The sequence below is a fragment of the Cynocephalus volans genome, chromosome 3 (genome assembly GCF_027409185.1).
Source record: "Cynocephalus volans isolate mCynVol1 chromosome 3, mCynVol1.pri, whole genome shotgun sequence".
Classification (NCBI taxonomy): domain Eukaryota; kingdom Metazoa; phylum Chordata; class Mammalia; order Dermoptera; family Cynocephalidae; genus Cynocephalus; species Cynocephalus volans.
The window spans coordinates 52,397,943-52,416,773 of record NC_084462.1 but is presented as its reverse complement, the minus strand read 5'-3'; the positions used below and the strand labels follow the sequence as shown (position 1 = coordinate 52,416,773).

Sequence of the window (18,831 nt, the reverse complement as noted above, 5' to 3'; positions counted from 1 at the left end):
CACAGTATACTGAACACTGCCTTGGAAATTCACAATGTACACACATTAGCATTCTAACCCTGCTTAAGCCAGAGTTTCCTAAATTTATTTGGCCATAAACCAATCCCTTCTTTTTCTTCTGCATTCTCCCCGCCCCCTCCCCCACACATTCTACACACATAATTTTTTCTAATATTTTTGAGTTTAAGGAATACATTTTGAGAAATGTTGGATATTTGATTCAAAAGTTTCTTCAAGCTTCTATACTTCTAGGATTCCATCATGTTGGAATAACTGAGTGACCAGTGTTGTTACGGGATTAAACCTATGTTAGGGGTAGAAGAAATACTACTGAAACTTTGGTTTATTTTTCCATGCTGACTTGCCTATTTCCCAGCATATTACAAATACTTTATGATGAAACAGCTTTGTGAATTTCTGAACACTAAAAGTTGAAGTGGGTTTTCACAATTTTTCTCCTATTACAACTGGTATAATCTGAATATCTTGTGCATCTATTTGTCAAACGTCTTCCCTAACGCTAATAAGGACTTCCCTTAAAACCAAATTAACTAAACTGTGTTACTGTGCCTAAGGCACTTCCCTTTAAAAACAATGCAAAAATGCCAGCCTGAGCAAGACTTAAACTAAGGGTCAACAACTGGGAAGGAACGAGGGTAGTCAATCAGATGGATATTGTAAACGCTTGAGACTCATGATATTAGTTATACAACATAAAAGAATTCATTATTTAACCTCATATTAGAAATGGTTTTTCCATTAAAAATAGCAATCTAGAAATTCTAGAAATCTTGCACAATCGAAGACAGTGATTTTCATGAAGAGGAAATTCATTTCCTTTCTAAGTTTACTCAAACTGAAACCTTGTAAAATTTTTAAACTAGGTATTATCAAGTAAGAAGGTATTCATCTGAAACCTACAGCTATTGAAAGGCCTAAAAATAAGATAAAATAAAAGTTCCAAAGGAGAGAAAGTAGGAGAGAAATAAATATGTAACTCCCACCCCCTAACGTATAGGGTCCAATCTCAAAGGAAAGATATTTTTAAAGAAATGGTCTAAAAAGGAGAAGAAAAAAAAGTTTAACATTATCTTTAAAATACCACAGACGGACATCTAGATATCTGTCCCATGAGAAAGAAAAACAAAACAAGAAAAGTAAAATTTACACTGTCAAACAGAAAGTTTTGTGAAATTAGTACTCAGTGTTACAAATGGTACAAAGTGGGATGGGAACACAACTCTTAAGCCTTTGAGGGTATCTGTGTTCTGGAAAGATACACCTTGTGCCCTGGAATCAGGAGGCCATCAGATCAGTGTTGGTAGTGCACTGAGGACAAAAAATGTTTTATCCAAATCAATTTGCAAAGCCAAATATAATTTATAAAAGATGATTTATAAAACATACGATTTATAAAAGATGGCATGCAAGGGAACAAAAGTCCCCAACAATTTCTTAGTACCAAGCCTACAGCATTTTCACAGCTTGTCAGACCCTGGAAAACAGCCTGGGGACACCAAAGTTGCTTACTTACTATGCATCTCCTCCTCCTCATCACTGGAATAAGAAGAGCCAAGAGAAAAGAGAGTTTTAGACTTAAGGAGGAGCGGAGAGATGTTGATGGAGAAGGAGATCCGCCTTGCTGGCTGCATCTGCTGCTGAGCTGAGAAGTGGGTTAACAGAAAACATTAGAGCATGCACAGATTATGTCAGGACAAAATAAAGGCACAAACTCATGTGGAAAATAATAATGTCACTGCCCTATGTGGTCCCAGCAAAGGCTAAGCAAACAATGTAATTTATTTTCATTTTCATTTCTGAATATGAAGAATTCTAATTCAGTTTTTAAAAAATTCACCTAACAAATATGTTCTTGTTAAATTATGAAAACAAGGAGAAAATTATAATGAAAACATCTAGTAGTGGTGTTCCTCAGGATTCTGTATTTGGCTGTCTTCTCCCTCACCCCAAATCTCCTGTTCATTCCCACCTCTTAACAGACATACAATGTACTGGTGACTCAAGCCAGATCTCTCCTTTGAGCTCTAGCTTCATTCATCTCACTGTCCACCTGTGGCAGTTGAAACTCCAGGAGTATAGAAGTTAGTTTATCTTTTCCTACAGACCTGCTCTTCCTTCTGTACTCCTAACTAATTATTCAAAATAGAAACCTGGGTGCCCTCCTTGAATCACATCTCACTCAGGACTGTTGATTTTGTCTTCTAGATCTCTTCCAACCTCAACTACTCCCCTACTGCCACTGCTCTAGGTCCTGGTTCATGACACCATCTACTGTTATTTGAACCTTGTAAAAGCCTTCTACTGATCTCCACCAGCCTCTCCTCTCCAATACATTTTTTGATGTGGTTAGCCTGAAGTGTTTTAATTAATTAATTAAATCAGCTTAAATGACTCTACTGTCCTCAGGCAAGGAACCCAGTCTTGCTTTCCACATACTAACTCATCCAGCTAATAATTCCTAGTTTCCTTCTAGTCTAAATTTTAATATTACTTCTTCTCAGTAAGTCTTCTCTGACCCCTTAAATCTGACACTTTGCTACTGAATGTTTCTTTCAGTTACTGCATTGACCATTTTCTATTTGATTCACTTGTCCTCTTGCATGCAGGCTGTAAATGTGGTGAGGAAAGGAACCATACTGGTAAATTCACCCCTACTGCACCACAATCTAGCTCGGTGCATAGCAAAGAGTAGGTACTCAAATATTTACTGGATAAACAAACTAATTAATAAATGAATTTCCCTTTATCAAGTTTTCTGGAACCCAAATGTCCCAAATAAAATGAGAGGAAAAGTCCCATACCTACCCGATATGAAAGCCATTCCCTAACCCTTATAAATGCTAAATAATGTCAGAATGTTTAGTTTACTGTCTGCAACCACTGCAAGTAACAGAGATCACAAAAATGTTGGCACAAATACATGTACACTGGCTTTTCAGGCAGTGACAGTCTTTTATAAAAGTAAGATGCCATTTCTAATGTGTATTCTAATGTATTTCCAAATGTGAAGCAAATTTAGAAAATGCAAATGCATTGCCTTATTACCAGAATATAAGAATATCCCCTTCCTGTGTTACAAAGTTATAGATCATAAGGAAAAACCTTATTTACACAAATATCTAGAGTATCCTTGACATTATATGGAAATCTCCAACATAAAAGGAAAGGAGATGTTCTGGTAACAAAGAGATTCGATTTTATAATGCACTTAATGAATATGAATGTTTTCCAGCATTACAATTTAACCAAATTTATACAGTAATGTGTTTATCATTTTTAAAAAACTCAGAATAATGCTTTTAGAATCCCCAGTAAAATTCTGAAAAGATCAAGAAATTCTGTCTTACTGAATTTTTGTTCTTTCTGACATGTTTGTCAATGCTGTCTTCTCCATACAGAACTATGCTAATACATATTTCAATAAATTCCCATCCCACTGTCCACAGAAAGTGAGAGAATAAGCACAGAAAATAGAGATAAAACATCCTCATGAGCACTGATGCCTAACTTTCCAGAGGCCCATCCTGATCTTTGATTACATGGATCATTTATCTTTTTAGATCTGGTACCCATTATATATAAATGCGACAGTTTGGCTCTCAAGACAGACTTAACTTTCATAGTCGAATGCAAGCTATGCAATTACAAGCTAGTGCTCCCATCAAAACATACATAAGAAACTTGGCAAACTTACATACAATGAGTGAAGGTATAAGAATGACCCCAAGGGCAAGGGCCATTTGTGAACACCCTTCTTTGTGATAACAAACAATGCAAAATGAAGAAAAAAATGAAATCTTTTTAAGAAGCATACGAAGTTTTTAGACATTTTATGGGTACAATTCCTCTTTTAACATAATCACCACTAATGTGCTTAAGAGTTCATCCAGGGACACAATCAAGCAGTTTCTTTACTAAAGTCTAAAGGATCTTTTGGGCAGGAGCAATGAAATGTTTAAAAATACAACCTTGGAAAAAGATCATCTGTAATAACTGGATTATTCCGTATATGCAAAAATGAAATTTATTCTTAAGTTCTATCCAGAAACCATCTTAAGTTTCCCAACACGCTGGAAGACAAAGGCCCCACGCAATCTTCTCTGATGCAAGAAGGAGAAATATTGTGAACACATTTCCTGGAACAGCTTCTCTCAGGGCGGTCCACCCAGGGACTATGCTCACAGCAGAGCCAGTGCCTGTGCTGTGTGATTCCCTAAAAAATGAGCTGGCAAGATGCATTCATCATGTTCCCCCACCAAGACAGCAAAACCAAGACAGAAGATGCCACAGCTTTCCCACCCTTTGTGGTCCCTAAGTAAGCTGCTTCGTCTACTTTCCATACCAGAAAATGATACAGAAATATTCTAGTCACCTATCTACTCAGTATTTTCCTCTATAGCAATGAATTTTTGAAACAGATCCCAGCTTATAAGTCTGTTTTTTCAGTCTAATGAATGACCCCACAAGGCATTCCAGACAACAGCTCAGAGGACATATATCTTCAGAAATGTTCAAATGTTAGCAGCTATGAAAGACTGTAGTAGACACAGCTAGTCATTTATTTAGAAGGAAGAAGGCAGAGCACAGGTAAAAGCTAGAAAGCAGTGTGATAAAGATGATTTTAGAAAGCATTTTGTTCCTAAACAAGCATGCTCATGAGACACAGCCCCTTGCAAGAAAGTGAGGAATAATGTTCTAGTTTCTTTAACATTGCTTAAACTATAGTCAGAGAAAAAAAGGGATCCTAGCACTGTTTTGGTCACTGTGAACTTACAACACTCCTTAACGATACAAATGTTTATTATACGATAGGAAATACACTAAGGACTTAAAATAAATTCACATATAACCCGTATCACTTACTATTCCCATTTAACAGTTGAAGTCATTGAGGCAAAGAGTTTCAGTAACAAACTCCAAAGTCACACAGACATTAAGTAGTGCTTAAAATAAAATATTAGTTAAAATATTTGAAGGGTACCAAACACTTCAGGCTTTAAAACCACTTTTTGTAGATTTTAATTATGACACTTTCAGCCAAGAAGACCATGACCAAAGATGAATTATGCAGTGTATTTAAGCGATTTGGAATTGGAGATTTGAGTCTGTGGCAAATTACAAAATATTCAGTTATCCTGATGCTTAAGGCATACCACACAGACTTTAAAACAAGTTTTATAGCCTTTTCTTCAACAGTCAGAAGTTTAACATTTCCAAAAGGACTTACCATGTTTCTAGAGCAGAATAAGAAACACAGTTGGGAGATTAACTTAATTGCATATGGGGAGGAACTAAAGAGAAATAGTGACATTAAAGCCGAGTAGTCCTCCAATTGCAGTATATGTTAACTTTGGGAAGTATGTGGGGCTAGTTATCATTCAAACCTGCACAAAATGTGCATTACAAATCAGAATGAGGGTATTATATTTGGATAAAAGGATTAAACTCTTGCTCAAAGCTCTACTCTTGACAGCAGTCTACTACTGATTTCAGGTCCCCTTAGTGAGCTAAGCAGAAAATTTCCCAGCACAGGAAGAAAAACTCTGTGTGCCAGAAGCTCCAGGACAGTTTTTTCTTTGAGTTAGCCCCATTATTTATAGTGTTTGGGTAGCAACTGAAAACACAGTTAAACACCATCATGTTTTTGGAGGGAAGAAAAATAATGAAGTGTTTCATCTACAAAGAAAGAGAGTGTGTCACATAATATAGGAAAAAGATCTCTCCATGGGACACATTCTATTTGTACTGGATATCTGTTGCTATAGAAGAGTACCACTATGGCACAAATGCATGCTAGTCACGGAAGCTGAAATGTCTCACTCAGAGTGCTTTCCTGTCCTTCTTTGGCTATTGAGCTCTAGCACCCTGGCTCATCAAATCCACTATAAACTACTTAGTTATAATTTCCATTCTATAAAAAAAAACCTCTAACCCAAAGCCAAATCAAAATAAAACCAAAACAAACAAAGACAGCAAAAGCTATTTCTGTCACAGTTCTATAAGGTTATAGCTATATCTTTGAGAATAAGTTATCATTAGGCACCTTTTGTCAAACGGGCCAGATTTGTATTTGAAATGTTAGCCATATGAAAACGAGGACAAAGTTAACAGAATCATCCATCATGTCTTAAATCCGCTGTGGAAATTAAAAAGATTAGGCTTCCAGTAAGTCATGCAGTGAGACAGAACAACCCAACAATACAGGGCAGTTACTTCTGTCTCCAACTCTTTTCAATTGAGTTGTACAGGGGGCAATGAAGAAACAGCAGCAAAACCAAATACACAGTCTTTCAGTAAAGAACATAATTTGTCACTCCCTCTTTGATGAGAATTTAATCTTTACAGCAAGATCTCACATGGCAATTACTCATAAAAAAATCAATATTCAAAAAATAATACCAATAAAAATAGGTTATCTCAAAGAACAATTTGCTTTTCTGTGGCAAACAACATGTATCCAATTCAAATATGTTTTTGACCATCTTTTATTTGCAAATGCATTGTGCGTATGAATGTCACAACATCTCTACATAACTTTCATAGCCAATTGATCTAAATCTGCATAAAGTTCCATTAATCACTTTTAGATGTAATCTTCTTTGCACTTGTTTAACTAATTAAAAACTTATCTCAGTTTTTCTTTGTCCTTCAACAGCTTGACATTTTTGAAGAGCTCAGGCCAGTTACTTTGCTAGGTTTCCCTACTGTCAAGCTCATGAAAAACAAAGATCAACTAAGGAACACTTCCAAATTAAAGGAGACTGAAGAGACATGACAACTTAATTCAGTGCATGATCCTGGATTAGATCTTGGGTCCAGAAATAGGTAAGAAAATCTGAAATTTGAATAAGGTCTAGATATTAGATAACAGAAATTTATTAGTATTAACTTCCTGATTTGGATAACTGTACTGTGGTACTATAAGAAAATATCTTTGTTTTCAGGAAATATACACTAAAGTATTTGGAGGTTAAAAAAATTATGTCTATAACTTACTTTCTCAAGTGTTTCAGAAAAGAACTTTAAGGATAATGAAAAAGAGAAGGAGAGAGGCTGACGAAACAAGTACTATAATAACATTTGGGGAACTCCAGGTGAAGAACACATGGGAATTCTTTATACTATTTTTGCAACTTTTTTTTTTTGTTTTGCCCAATGAAGGTTATTTGCAACTATTTTTCAAGTCTGAAATTATTTCAAAATAGAAAGTTTCAAAAAAATGTGTGTCAGGTTTTCACCCAAGAATATAATGAATTTAATCTATTAAGGAGATTTTTAGGAAGCACAAGAAGGAAGATCCCAAAGCTGAATTCTATGCTACTTTTTCTATTTAAGTGCTGAGCCATTCATTCAGAGAGAAAAGCAGGCAAATTTTGGGAGGTAATGTTACAGGGCCTTAAAGTGAGAAAAAGATAGGAAAAATGTTTAAGATGTAACACAGTTAATTTTTTAAAAAGTATACTCACTGTCCAATGCAGGATGGCTGATTGTCATTAATGAGATGGACTTAGTCAAGGGAGAAGAAATGGCTGATGTACAGTAATTAAATCTCTGCTGCTTAGATCTGTGACATGTCTGTGAAATAAGAAAGTGAAGAACAGGCTCTAAGTATATAAACTTATATTTGCATTTTTAAAAATCTTTTTTCTTTTTATTTTTTTCCCTTTATTTTTTATTTTTATCATGTTCTCATATTTGTAGATAATCACAAACTTTACATTCAGACACAACCTGGGGAACAAGGCAGTGTAGAAGGGGTTAAGATCACAGGCTCTGTAGTCAGACAGACTTGGTTTCAAATCTGCTCCTGCCACTTAACAGCTGTTCAACTTCAGAAAAGTTACTTAGCCTTTCTGGGACTTAGTTTTCTCATCTGTAAAATGGGGCTAAGTAGAATACATATCCTTTACAGTGGTTTTGTATCTCTCACAGCATCTAACAGTGTTTCAAACTTAGTAAGTGCTCAAAAAATATCTGTTGGACGCATAATCAGATAAAAATAATTTCACTGGAAATATCAAACTACAAGGGCTGGCCAGTTAGCTCACTTGGTTAAAGTAGTGGTGCTGATAACACCAAGCACCAAGGTTCAAATCCCCATACCAGCCAGCTGCCCCCCCACCAAAAGATCAAACTTCATATAGTACTTGTTCTTTGAAATCTACTTATCCCTTATATTACTCTGATTTTAAAGAGTTGTAAACTGAGACACAGTTAAAAGATCACAAGCAAAACAGCAGTGCATCTAGAAAAAAGCCTAATCTCTCTCATTTACTTTTCTAAGAGTAGGCTGATTTTACATGAACATGAGGGTGACTGAAATTTGTACACTGGTGAAATTTGCACACTCCCCTTTTGTTTTGAGAAAGCCCATTCTAACTGTTAACCAATTTTAATCATCATTAATCCCTCCCCTTCACAGCAGGATGAAATCTGCCTCCTTATGGCTCACACGCTGAAAGGAAAGCACTGAAAATCTGTTACTAGCATGAACTCAACTCAGCTGGGCCAAACACATCTAATTATTTAGAGCTAGTTCCATGTGTAACCATGGAATCTGAGGCAAACAGTTGCTATGTTTCAAATACAACTGTGAGGTCTGAAAAATGACCTCAGTGAAAGGCAGAGACTTTCAACAGGGAGTTGGCTGCAGGAGACTTGTCCAGATCAGAGAGACACAAGCAGCTCAAATACCCACTCTAAGGTGAAAAACTGTGGGTGAGCAGAGAGTAATGGGAAGGACAAGCACTATACAGGGCAGCAAAATGTCAACAACTTTATCTAGAAAGACTAAATCATAAAGTCCATTTTAGAAAGACATCAATAGAAATGAACATCATTTATTAAAAGACAAGGTCATCCTGTCAAAATCCTAGAAATATCAGTGTCAGAAAAGGTATCACATAAATAACATTAAAATTAAAACTGAGCTACCTCAAAGACATGAAAAGATGTAGCTAGACTAACAGCCAGGAACTCAGAGCTTTACTCTAATCAGCTAATAGCCAGTTCTGTGACCTTGGGCAAATCCTTTAAAGGGCTTGAAGTGCTCACACAGGAGGGCTTGAGCTAAATCCAAAGGGATATATTGGCTCTAAGTTTATGATTCCATCCCCAAACCCACAATTTTGGTATTTTACCTGGTCTTGCAAATGATTTCCAAAGGATTCTATATGCTTGAAATGCAATTTATTTTTCAGATTTTCCTCTGGTTTATTTAGCCTTATCAAGGCTGCACTTAGTAACCACCAAAGAACTATTCCTATATTTTGACTCCTTTTTCTGTTACCATTAGGCTGAATAAATCATTTGCTTCAATAAGCATATTTTCTATATTCTTATTTTTTCTATAGTATCAGGCCAAAGAGAAATGGAAAAAAAAAAAAAGTGGCAAAATTCTTTCAGGTCTTCAATTTGATTTTTATTAGCCTGAATTCTCTTTATTCATCAGGCCTCACATGAGCACAAGTGATACATTCATTACTGAGCACAGGGATACATGCATTACTAAGGTAATCTTTCAGTGCCAAATATATATTTGGTTGTGTCATTGCTATGTGGTAGGATACAATAAAGAATTAAATTTCTACACGAACCCCAGTCACCAAATCAAAGAACAGGCATCAACATTTTTGTTTGTTTAATCAGAAATGTTTCATCAGGTTTTTATCCAGTCACCTATTCAAAAACAGATGTTTTACTTTTTTGTTAAATTAGAGATGTTTTACTTGGAGGAATTAAGATGTATCCCAGAATTCTTTCATAAATTAATCTAAAGTCTCCTAGCCCAAGTGGAAGAAAGAGGACTGAGGGTAAGGTAGGATGCTATAAAAGCATATAATTCAAATTAGCAACTCTAAAACTTCCCAAGGGATTGTTAAAAAGCGGTAAGGGAGAATGAGGCGTCGGAAAACATGAGACCTAAGAAAAAGTCACTTGATTTGGCAGACAAGGAACTCCATGACCTTCAAGACAGGAGTATCAAGAGAGCAGTAGCAGTGAAAATTTAAAAAGAAGGCAGGGACTGTAGATGTTTTCTCAAGAATTCTGGCAGGGATACAAAGCAGAGAGAATCAACAGTCATTTTTTGGACAGTGTGGTAAGACAAAGTATTTTTTTTCTAGGAAGGAAAAACTTGGGATATGTTTTAGAGAATTGGGAAATTTAATAATGATATGTAACACACTTCAAGACTCCTCTTACTATTGAGGTGGTAAACGAAGGCCTCAAATAAGAAGAAACTCAATTTAATATCCTGGATACTCTCCTAATCCTAAAAAGTTTGCTTTGATAAAATATTTAAATCTATAAGGATTAATGGTATTCTTAAATGAAGTGGTAATAACTAGCTTTAATGCTACATTGTGCCTATTACACAATGGGTAAGTAATCACAGGTACTAGCTTTATACTTACAGAAGACTTGCCTTCTATGTTCCTGGTATGTGGTCATACTTTCGGAAATAAAATAATTTTTTTCCAAATTAGCAATATTTCAGCCTTACCTGCTGACCAAACATCCTACATTCCCTCTGGTCTGACTCCAGATCCTCTTCTGAAAGTGACATCAAAGAGTCACCTTGTTCCTCACCACCGAAAGGATGTCTGAGCTCTTTGGTGTTTGCAGAGTTTACTTCTAGAGATGAGGTTGGCCTGTTTCCAATACCAGCTCCTTCTGTCAAGCCTTCTAGACTGAAACTGAACACAGATCACAAAAGTTAATTCATTCTACTTCTTAGTCTCAGAAAGGGAGGATAAAATATCCCTTTAGTTGTATCTCCCTTGCTCATATATTTTCCATGTCAGCTAGAAAAACTGTCTATGAGGACACAGCACAAATAAGTACCACCTACCTTTCCCCCACAGGTCTTGGAATGCTGAGAAAGAATAATACACCTAGATTTTCTTATCTCATTCAACGTATCCAAATGTTTTATCAGCTAAAAATCATTTTCTCAGATTTTCTTCAATATACCGTAGGGACAGACCATATGTATCTTATTGATCTTTTATATATGTGTTTTTCCTTGATCTGATGCAATTAATCTTTGCCAGAATCTAACTCTGCTAATGCCAAAAAATTAAATGTCACAGAGAAAACATGAGCTTAAAAACTTTCAGAAGACAAACCAGGTGACTTACCCTTGTCTCCATTAAGTGGAACTTTATAGATATGCTTCCATTCCAGAAAACCCAAGTTTTACTCATTAGCGTTAACATCTGTGCACACCTGTCCAGACAACTGCTAACAGGCTTCCTGAGAATTGTTAGTTGCACACATAATACTTTAAAAAACAAAAGCTGAAAAGCTAATAAGTCTAAGAGTTTTAATTTTTTTTTGTCTTGGTATTGGTAAAGGGGAAAAAAAGCAAAAAGGATTTGGTGTTTTAAATGGGATTCATGGGATAAAGATTCTGTGGTTCACAGAGTGGAAGGCATTTTCTGTAAGCAGGAGGCTAGAGAGAGGGGTTATTAATCTATCCCCCTTTAGACTGCTAATAGAATAATTCACATCAGTTATAACTGTAGTGGAAACTTTAAGAAAAATAAGCAAGATCTCAAAATATAGTTGTAGCTGACCATGTCCTCAGTTAATAACCAGCTGGAACTGTAGGTGAAGGTACACTGAAGCTATTTAGTTACTTGAGCTCAGGGAAAACTGTACAGTTAATTGATACAATTAAGTTCATACATAGCAGTCCACAGCTGTTTATATTTGCCTTTTTTTGTTTCACAAATTACTTATGAACTGAAACCATGTGTATGTTTTCTCCAATGGGCAAATTAAACAATGGATTTGTTTTCCTACTTCAGTACAACAATAGAAATCATGCCCAACTACCAGTAAATGTCTCTGTAAAACTCATTTTCAATATTAAGGAGAAAAAAGAGAGGCTGAGTGAAGAACAAATTTAGTTTTGTATTATGAATTATTTGAAAAGCCTGAGAAAACCAGATCTATGCTTACCGCAAAACTTAATCCTGAAAATGTTTCAGTAATTAAGTCTGGCTGCTTAGCTGAGAGAAGAATATGAAATGATGAGGAGTCTCTGAATTTGGAATTTAAAGAGACTGGTGGATTCGGAAGCATAACAAAAATCAGTGCATCTTATATACTGCCTTACTTCTCTCATTGTTTTCCTCCGGAGCTAGGAATCCCTAGGAATTACAGTAGACCAAAACAAAGTGTGGTGCAGTCTACCATACCACGGAGACAAGTCTGTGAAGAAAACACCAAATCTACAGCCACTCGAGACAAACATGATGCACACCCTGGTACATCATCCAACTCCTAGGCAGCCAGCACCCCTTCAACTGAGTTAGTGATGCCCACAGCAGAGGCAACAGAACACTCACAGACAAAGCAGGGTATCCATATGCATTCTAGCCACACAGAAGCCAGCTCCAAGCAAAAAGCCCAGATGCCTTATTTTATGTTTCCCCATGTGATAGTTGGACATGTAAAAATACTGTACCTTCTGTAATTAAAGTCAGCACTCAGGGCAGCAGAGTATTGCACACCAGAGGGACACCAGCTCATACTGGGGATGACATCAAAGGCAGAAAAAGAAATGGAGGGAGAAAAGAGGAAACAGGGAGGGGGTTACTAGGTTAAAAAGAAAGGGCATAGTTAGAGACAGATGGATTTATTTAATTATCAAAAAATTTAGGAACGTATCAGTGAGAATTTAGAAAAAGGTTAGAAGAACCATGGAAACTTAAAATTGTTCTACTGATGCCCATCTAAATAATGTTTAGTGAAGACTATGTGAACTCTTCACAGGATAACCAGTCCAACCTGAAACCCTACAATTCCTTCTCTAGTGAACTCTTGGAAAAGAGCCCACCCCACGCATGGCTTCCACCTCAGACATTCTCAGAGGGGTATTTCAACTTCCACTATTGGGGACAATATCTGTATCCACCCCACAGCTCTCAAGTCACTCTTACTCACAATATCTCTCTAATCCTGGACTAAAAGGAACAATGACAAACTGCATTGGGGTGGGCTTCACTGAGTTATCAGTTTTTTTCATGTGTTTCCATTAATTATCCATCTAAATCAGACAATTCATAAATCTTTCAGGATAAGAAAACTCTTGTCAACACATCCATCTTTAAACCCTACTCACTGGGTTCTAATGCTAAAGATAAAGCATAACAATGGTCACATTTAGCTGTATTTTAATGATAATGAAGTACTTTTTTTCTTTAAAAGAAAAAAATAATTCTATGGTACTGAATTAGAATTGTGTCTTTAATTTTAAGTTTGTATCCATTTTCGCCACAAGATTTAAAAAAAAAAATCCATTTGATTGTCTACTTCCTTGAGTATCCTAATACTGATCATTTATTCTCAAGCAGCAGGGACAGAAAATCTGAGGTTGGAAATGCTAAGTAAATATAACCAGCTAAAAAAAGCACCAATTCAAAATATCAAGTACTCTGTAAAGGGAACTGCATCAATAGATCCAGATTTTTGATTAACAAAAGCTATCATTTAAAAAGTACACTGCTATTATTTGGGCCTTAACGTTCTACATGATGTGCTTCAGTTTTCAGAAGGGGGTTAAAAACAGAGCTGAACAACAGTGAAACCACTCAGCTCCCTCATGAATTCTGCAGACAGGTAGGCATGCAGACACCAAGAATGCCTCACCTGAATACAAAAAACAGAGCTGAACAACAGTGAAACCACTCAGCTCCCTCATGAATTCTGCAGACAGGTAGGCATGCAGACACCAAGAATGCCTCACCTGAATACATCTAATAACTCTGTTTTGTTGTCGGGGAGGTTTTGGCAGAGGAAAGGAGACAAAGAAAACGATGGGAGGATATAAGAGCTACCCCTATGGTTCTTTTAAAAGTAAATCTTTAAAATATCACTTAAAAATAATTTAAACAGTATAAAACATTTTAAATCAGGTTACATTAATAGTATAAAATTCACAAATACAAAAGCAGAAAGTAGAAATACAAACTGAGACACATCCCTAGTCTGTTAAGTGGAATCAGACTGACAATTTTTGAGTAGAAGATACAATTTATGGGGGGGGGGGGGGGGGGGACGACGACAGTTTACAAACACACACACTAGACTCAGAAGTCCAGTTCTTAAAATCTTAAAATTATTAACTTCATAACCACCCCCCCCCCCCAGTTAGTTGGGGTAATACTACAAAGGTTCTTTGTCTTTATTTTGAGATTTAGGAAGTACTAGATTTCTTTAAAAATAAATATCCCTCTTCCCACCGTTTAATACTTATTGGAATATTTCAATTTCACAAAATTTTTAATTATACATCATGTTCTTCCTACAAAGAAAAGTTTCACTAAGGGTGAAACTGTTACCTGAAGTTGTTTATGACACTTCTATCTATATGCTAATTTGGACTGCATCCAGCACCCTCCCATCTTCCACCTTGTCATCAAATGCATGTTTTTAATACATTCATATTGAACAACTTAATAGAGAGCCAAATATTATCTCCAAAAGTTTTTGATACCTTCTACTGGAAAAGACATTTAACAACTTGCTCCACTGAAGAGCCTCTTAACCAGTATGGTTATCGGAGATCCATGGGAAATCTGAATTTAAGCTTAATTTTTTGCCTAAAATCTGGAATTAAAGGAATCATCCACTTAAAAAAGAGAAAGTAGGAAAGAAAGATCACTACTTGCCTGCTTCCCAACAAACAGGTTCAGCTAATAGTTAAAACTACCTCTTTAAAAAATGTCTCTTAGTATGAGAAGCTTACAGTAATACAACCATAATTTCTGGATTTCTAAATGCTTTCCAAACGAGGGAAGAAAAGATCACTGAAGACTTCTGAATAATAAAAGTAAAACAAAACTCAGCATTTGGAAAATTCAAAGCAAATCAGCATTTTTTGACAAGCAATAACTTCTCAGCTTACAAATCACATACTTTTAGCTTCAAAATTTTACCTGACAAATAAGTAAGGAATTGAAAGACTGGAAGATCAACTTATGCTCCTTACTTGCTTTACAAAATGACTATACCAACAGTGAAAGGGAAACCACCAGGTGGCCTAGTAATAAAGTCTTTCATCATATTATTAAAGAATGTGTTGAAAATATTTTAGGGCCTATGCGTGAGTACACACTTATTTCTGGTTCTTTTCTGGTGACAGTAAAAAAAAGTACTCCCCAGACTCCATTAAATTAAATAGGCACAATATAGACAATTCTTTGAATTCTCTTAGAAAAAGTTGGGTGAGAACCTGTTATCAAAGTCATCTAAACACCAATAAGCGCAAGATGGAAAAAATAACTTTTAAAAAATTTTTTAAAGAGATAAAGGTAGACTAGGAAAAAAACTCCAGATTAAAGAAACCATTTCATATGAAATGGACATCAGCAATTAATAAGTACCTATATTTTATTTGCCTGAGTTATACATGACATTATTTAAAAACACACTGTCCAATCATGGATTAAGCAGAATGAGATGATTGTTAGTATATGCTCAGAAGTGACATGGTTAGTTCATCAAGTTAGTGAACTCTGTACCTTCTCCTATGAATGGGAGGTCTCCTGACAACATCCCCAAGAACTCGCATTGAACTGAAAATGAATGGTGGAAGAGGTCAGTGTTGCAGGTGAAACAAAATGGGATACAAATGCATGAAACATACAGACACCATACTGGCAAAAGAGATAATTCCCAAAGAGACATAGCATAGGAGGTAAGAGAATGAAAGAATATGGAATGAGAAAAATATCAAAACTAACAAGTCCTGACAATTTCTGTGGAGGACTACTTTGCTTCCTCCTTGCTCCGAGGAATTAATTAGATGACAAGTTTTAAAGTTTATTAAATTATAAAAGTAAAAGGATCAGAAAAAAATTACCATTCAAAACTTTAATAGGGTTTTCTTTCTTAAGACTTTGAAATTCAGGTTACACTGTATGCAGGTAATACCATAAGAATTCGTCAAACAAATTAAAGTGATAATTAAAACCTAACTCTCATTACATTATGTCCAGAGGTATTAGGACAGTGGTGCTAGGTAATCCTTAATGCTAAGTTCAAACAGGAGATCCCATGACATCATGCAAGTTGAAAGGTTCTAGTCTCAATTCAGTCTTAAGATCACCAAGTCATTTTGGGTAAATCATTTAATCTGAGCTTCAATTTCCTCATCTGAGCTACATGATCCATACAGTCACATGAAACTCTGAAATCAATTCACGACAAAGGGATTCATAGTGTTATATAAAAAAATGGATTAAGTATAAAATAAACCCTCATTCTTTGATACTGTTATTGAAGACAAGGATGTCCTGTCAAGAAGTTACCCTTGCTTCAAGATGACAACTCTGGCTGTAGGGATCATTCCCCATGTCCTTATATTTTCTATTGTTGTGAATGCTAAAAAAGTACAGCATGAATAAAATTGGGAAGGAAAGTGTTTAGAAATTGCTTTTTATATAACCTAGGATTTCAAATGTATATAAAAAAACTACATAGCAGATAAAGCATACTGCTTATTCTTAAGGTTAGTATCCTGAACTCAACCATAGAATAATAGGGAATTGTAGAAAGAACATGTGGCTAAGAGCCCAGAAACCTGGATTTTACTGACCTTGGGTAAATGATATAAACTATTGGTACCAATGTTCTCATCTGCAAACATGGGGATAATATCACCTGACTCATGGAGAGGATTGAAAAATTGCATGAGATAATGGGTTATAAAAGAAGTCTGAAAAGATTAGCAAATTAGGAAAGTGTAAGGTATTACAGTGAAGTGTATGAAGGCAGAGACTTTGTCTTGTTCACCTTTGTATATCTAGAACCTAGAACAGTGAGTGCCTGGCACTTAGTGGGTGCTCAGTTTATGTTGGTTGATGAAAATAAATGAGTGAATGAATGTGATTAGATTACATGTACTCACAGCCGTAATATTATAAGGAAGTTGAATAATAAGCAAATAATAGCTCCAACTGAACTGTTTATATCAGTTGTTTTGAAACAAGTCAGCCTCCTCCCTTAGCTGCTCTTCCTCATTAAGAAAGTAGCTTTGGAATAAGCAGTCCCTCGTAAATACAGTAGATACTACGGCACTCATTCTTCCGAGCTAAACCCACCTGCTTAAATTCATCTAGGCAGCCAGTGATCAGAAGCTAAATCTAACTTATCTTCTTATAGCCTGCTTCCAAACTAAAGGACTAAGACTGGGTCACACTTCTAAAAAGTACCCAAGACCATAGGACACACAGCAGAATACCAATAATTTAATGACATGTAATAAGTCTTATGCTCTCTTATTAAACACTGATAATTTAGACTTACCAAAACTTTCTGTATTAGAAACACTGCTTTAATTCTTGGGAAGCACTTTGAAAGACTTGGATGTGTTAAGACTGCAAGACTTCATGTTTATTTCTTAATTCAAATTGCCATGAAACTATTCCCTCCAATATTTTCTAATTCATGAATTTCATTAACAAATCTGGCAAGAATAAACATTACCATTCATGAGATGCTCACTATACAACAACCATATTTCACTTTATTATTATAAATATTCTAAAAGGCAGGTATTTTGCAGATGAGAAAATTAAAGCTCAGAGGAGTCAAGTGACTTTCCCAAGGTCACCTATATAGAAAATTATAGAGCTAGAGTTTGAACACAGATTTTCCTGATTCCAAAGCCTATTCTTTCTTCTATATCATGGTATCTCCTAAAATCTTTTATCAACAATAATACCAAATCAGAAACTTCTCAAAAGCAAGCAGATACAGATTGAGACACTAAACAAATGGCCCCTCATCTCACCTCCGCTGGTTCATTTCTGCATCACTGGCTGCATTCTTCCCGGGACCCCAGCTGTGCCTTCGGAAAGGGGACAGAGAGCGCATGGAGCTTCTCAGGACAGAGCAGTTTGCAGGCACTTCAGTGATGCTGTCCATCTCTTCCTCTTCCATTTCACCTGAGCCAGCAGGTTCACTCTCACTTTCTCGACCCTCAGTTCCCACCCCTTGGCTGTAGAAGCCATCAAGGCTCTGCTGATCTCTGGACCTGTTCAACTTTGAAATCTGGGGGAGTGACACATCACTGCCATGAGAAGAATGTCGATCCAGGGAAGCTGTGTCATCAGTGGAAGAACTGGATCCAGTGATATCACAGGCCGACTGCTCTTCCTCAGGCTGTAATGGAGAGAAAGCACGCATGGTTGGAACTGGCAGGACCAAGCAGATAGCCTCTGTTATTCCAGATCAAGCCAATGGCTTCATCGTTGTTCCGAGATGGGCAAGACCATAACTGGCTTCAAACAAACATAGACTTGGTTTTTGTTAAAAGCATGATAACAGTTTGATTCAAATCCCCTCGACCTCCAGTAAAGAAATGGTCTAGGTCTATCTTCCTTGTATCCTCTTACTAGAGGTACTAGACTAGAAGTACATCATTTTTTCCTTCTTACAGAGAAAAAAAATCTAACAGATCAGTTCTTTCAGTCAATAGAATCAACTGAAATGAAGGGAACCCATTTGTCTCTGGAATTTCTGCTTCATGAAAACTCAAAATTCATATCACATTAGGTTTAATTTTTTCCTCACAAGCTTTAATTGAAAACAAAGCAGTCTGCTTGGTTACAATAATAATGTGCTGAAGTTAATGTTCCAAAATCAAGTCTGGGATTATTTTTAGTGCCCTTTTAAAAAATGCAGAATAGCTTACGACCCCACCTAAAGTATGTCATAAATGCCTAAACACCCGTAACAAATACCTAAATGGAAGAAAGCTATCCCCTTTTCTCATTTCACTGAGAACTGGTTGAG

The 18,831-nt window shown here is 36.1% G+C and overlaps 1 protein-coding gene across 7 annotated transcripts in view; it reads right to left on the bottom strand.

The window, feature by feature from the left end:
* AKAP13 (A-kinase anchoring protein 13) overlaps positions 1-18,831 on the bottom strand; it is a 337,825-nt gene that overhangs the window by 62,996 nt on the left and 255,998 nt on the right. For 3 of the 7 annotated variants that reach the window (XM_063091725.1, XM_063091728.1, XM_063091729.1), the window contains exons 11-16: positions 17,828-18,198; positions 15,555-15,608; positions 12,497-12,562; positions 10,526-10,718; positions 7,488-7,596; positions 1,535-1,663 (exon numbers count right to left, since the gene is read on the bottom strand). In XM_063091725.1, the coding sequence (XP_062947795.1) occupies positions 1,535-1,663; positions 7,488-7,596; positions 10,526-10,718; positions 12,497-12,562; positions 15,555-15,608; positions 17,828-18,198 (922 nt within the window). The remainder of the gene's footprint in view (positions 1-1,534; positions 1,664-7,487; positions 7,597-10,525; positions 10,719-12,496; positions 12,563-15,554; positions 15,609-17,827; positions 18,199-18,831) is intronic. The other 4 variants (XM_063091732.1, XM_063091733.1, XM_063091731.1 and 1 more) reach the window with 3 other exon arrangements.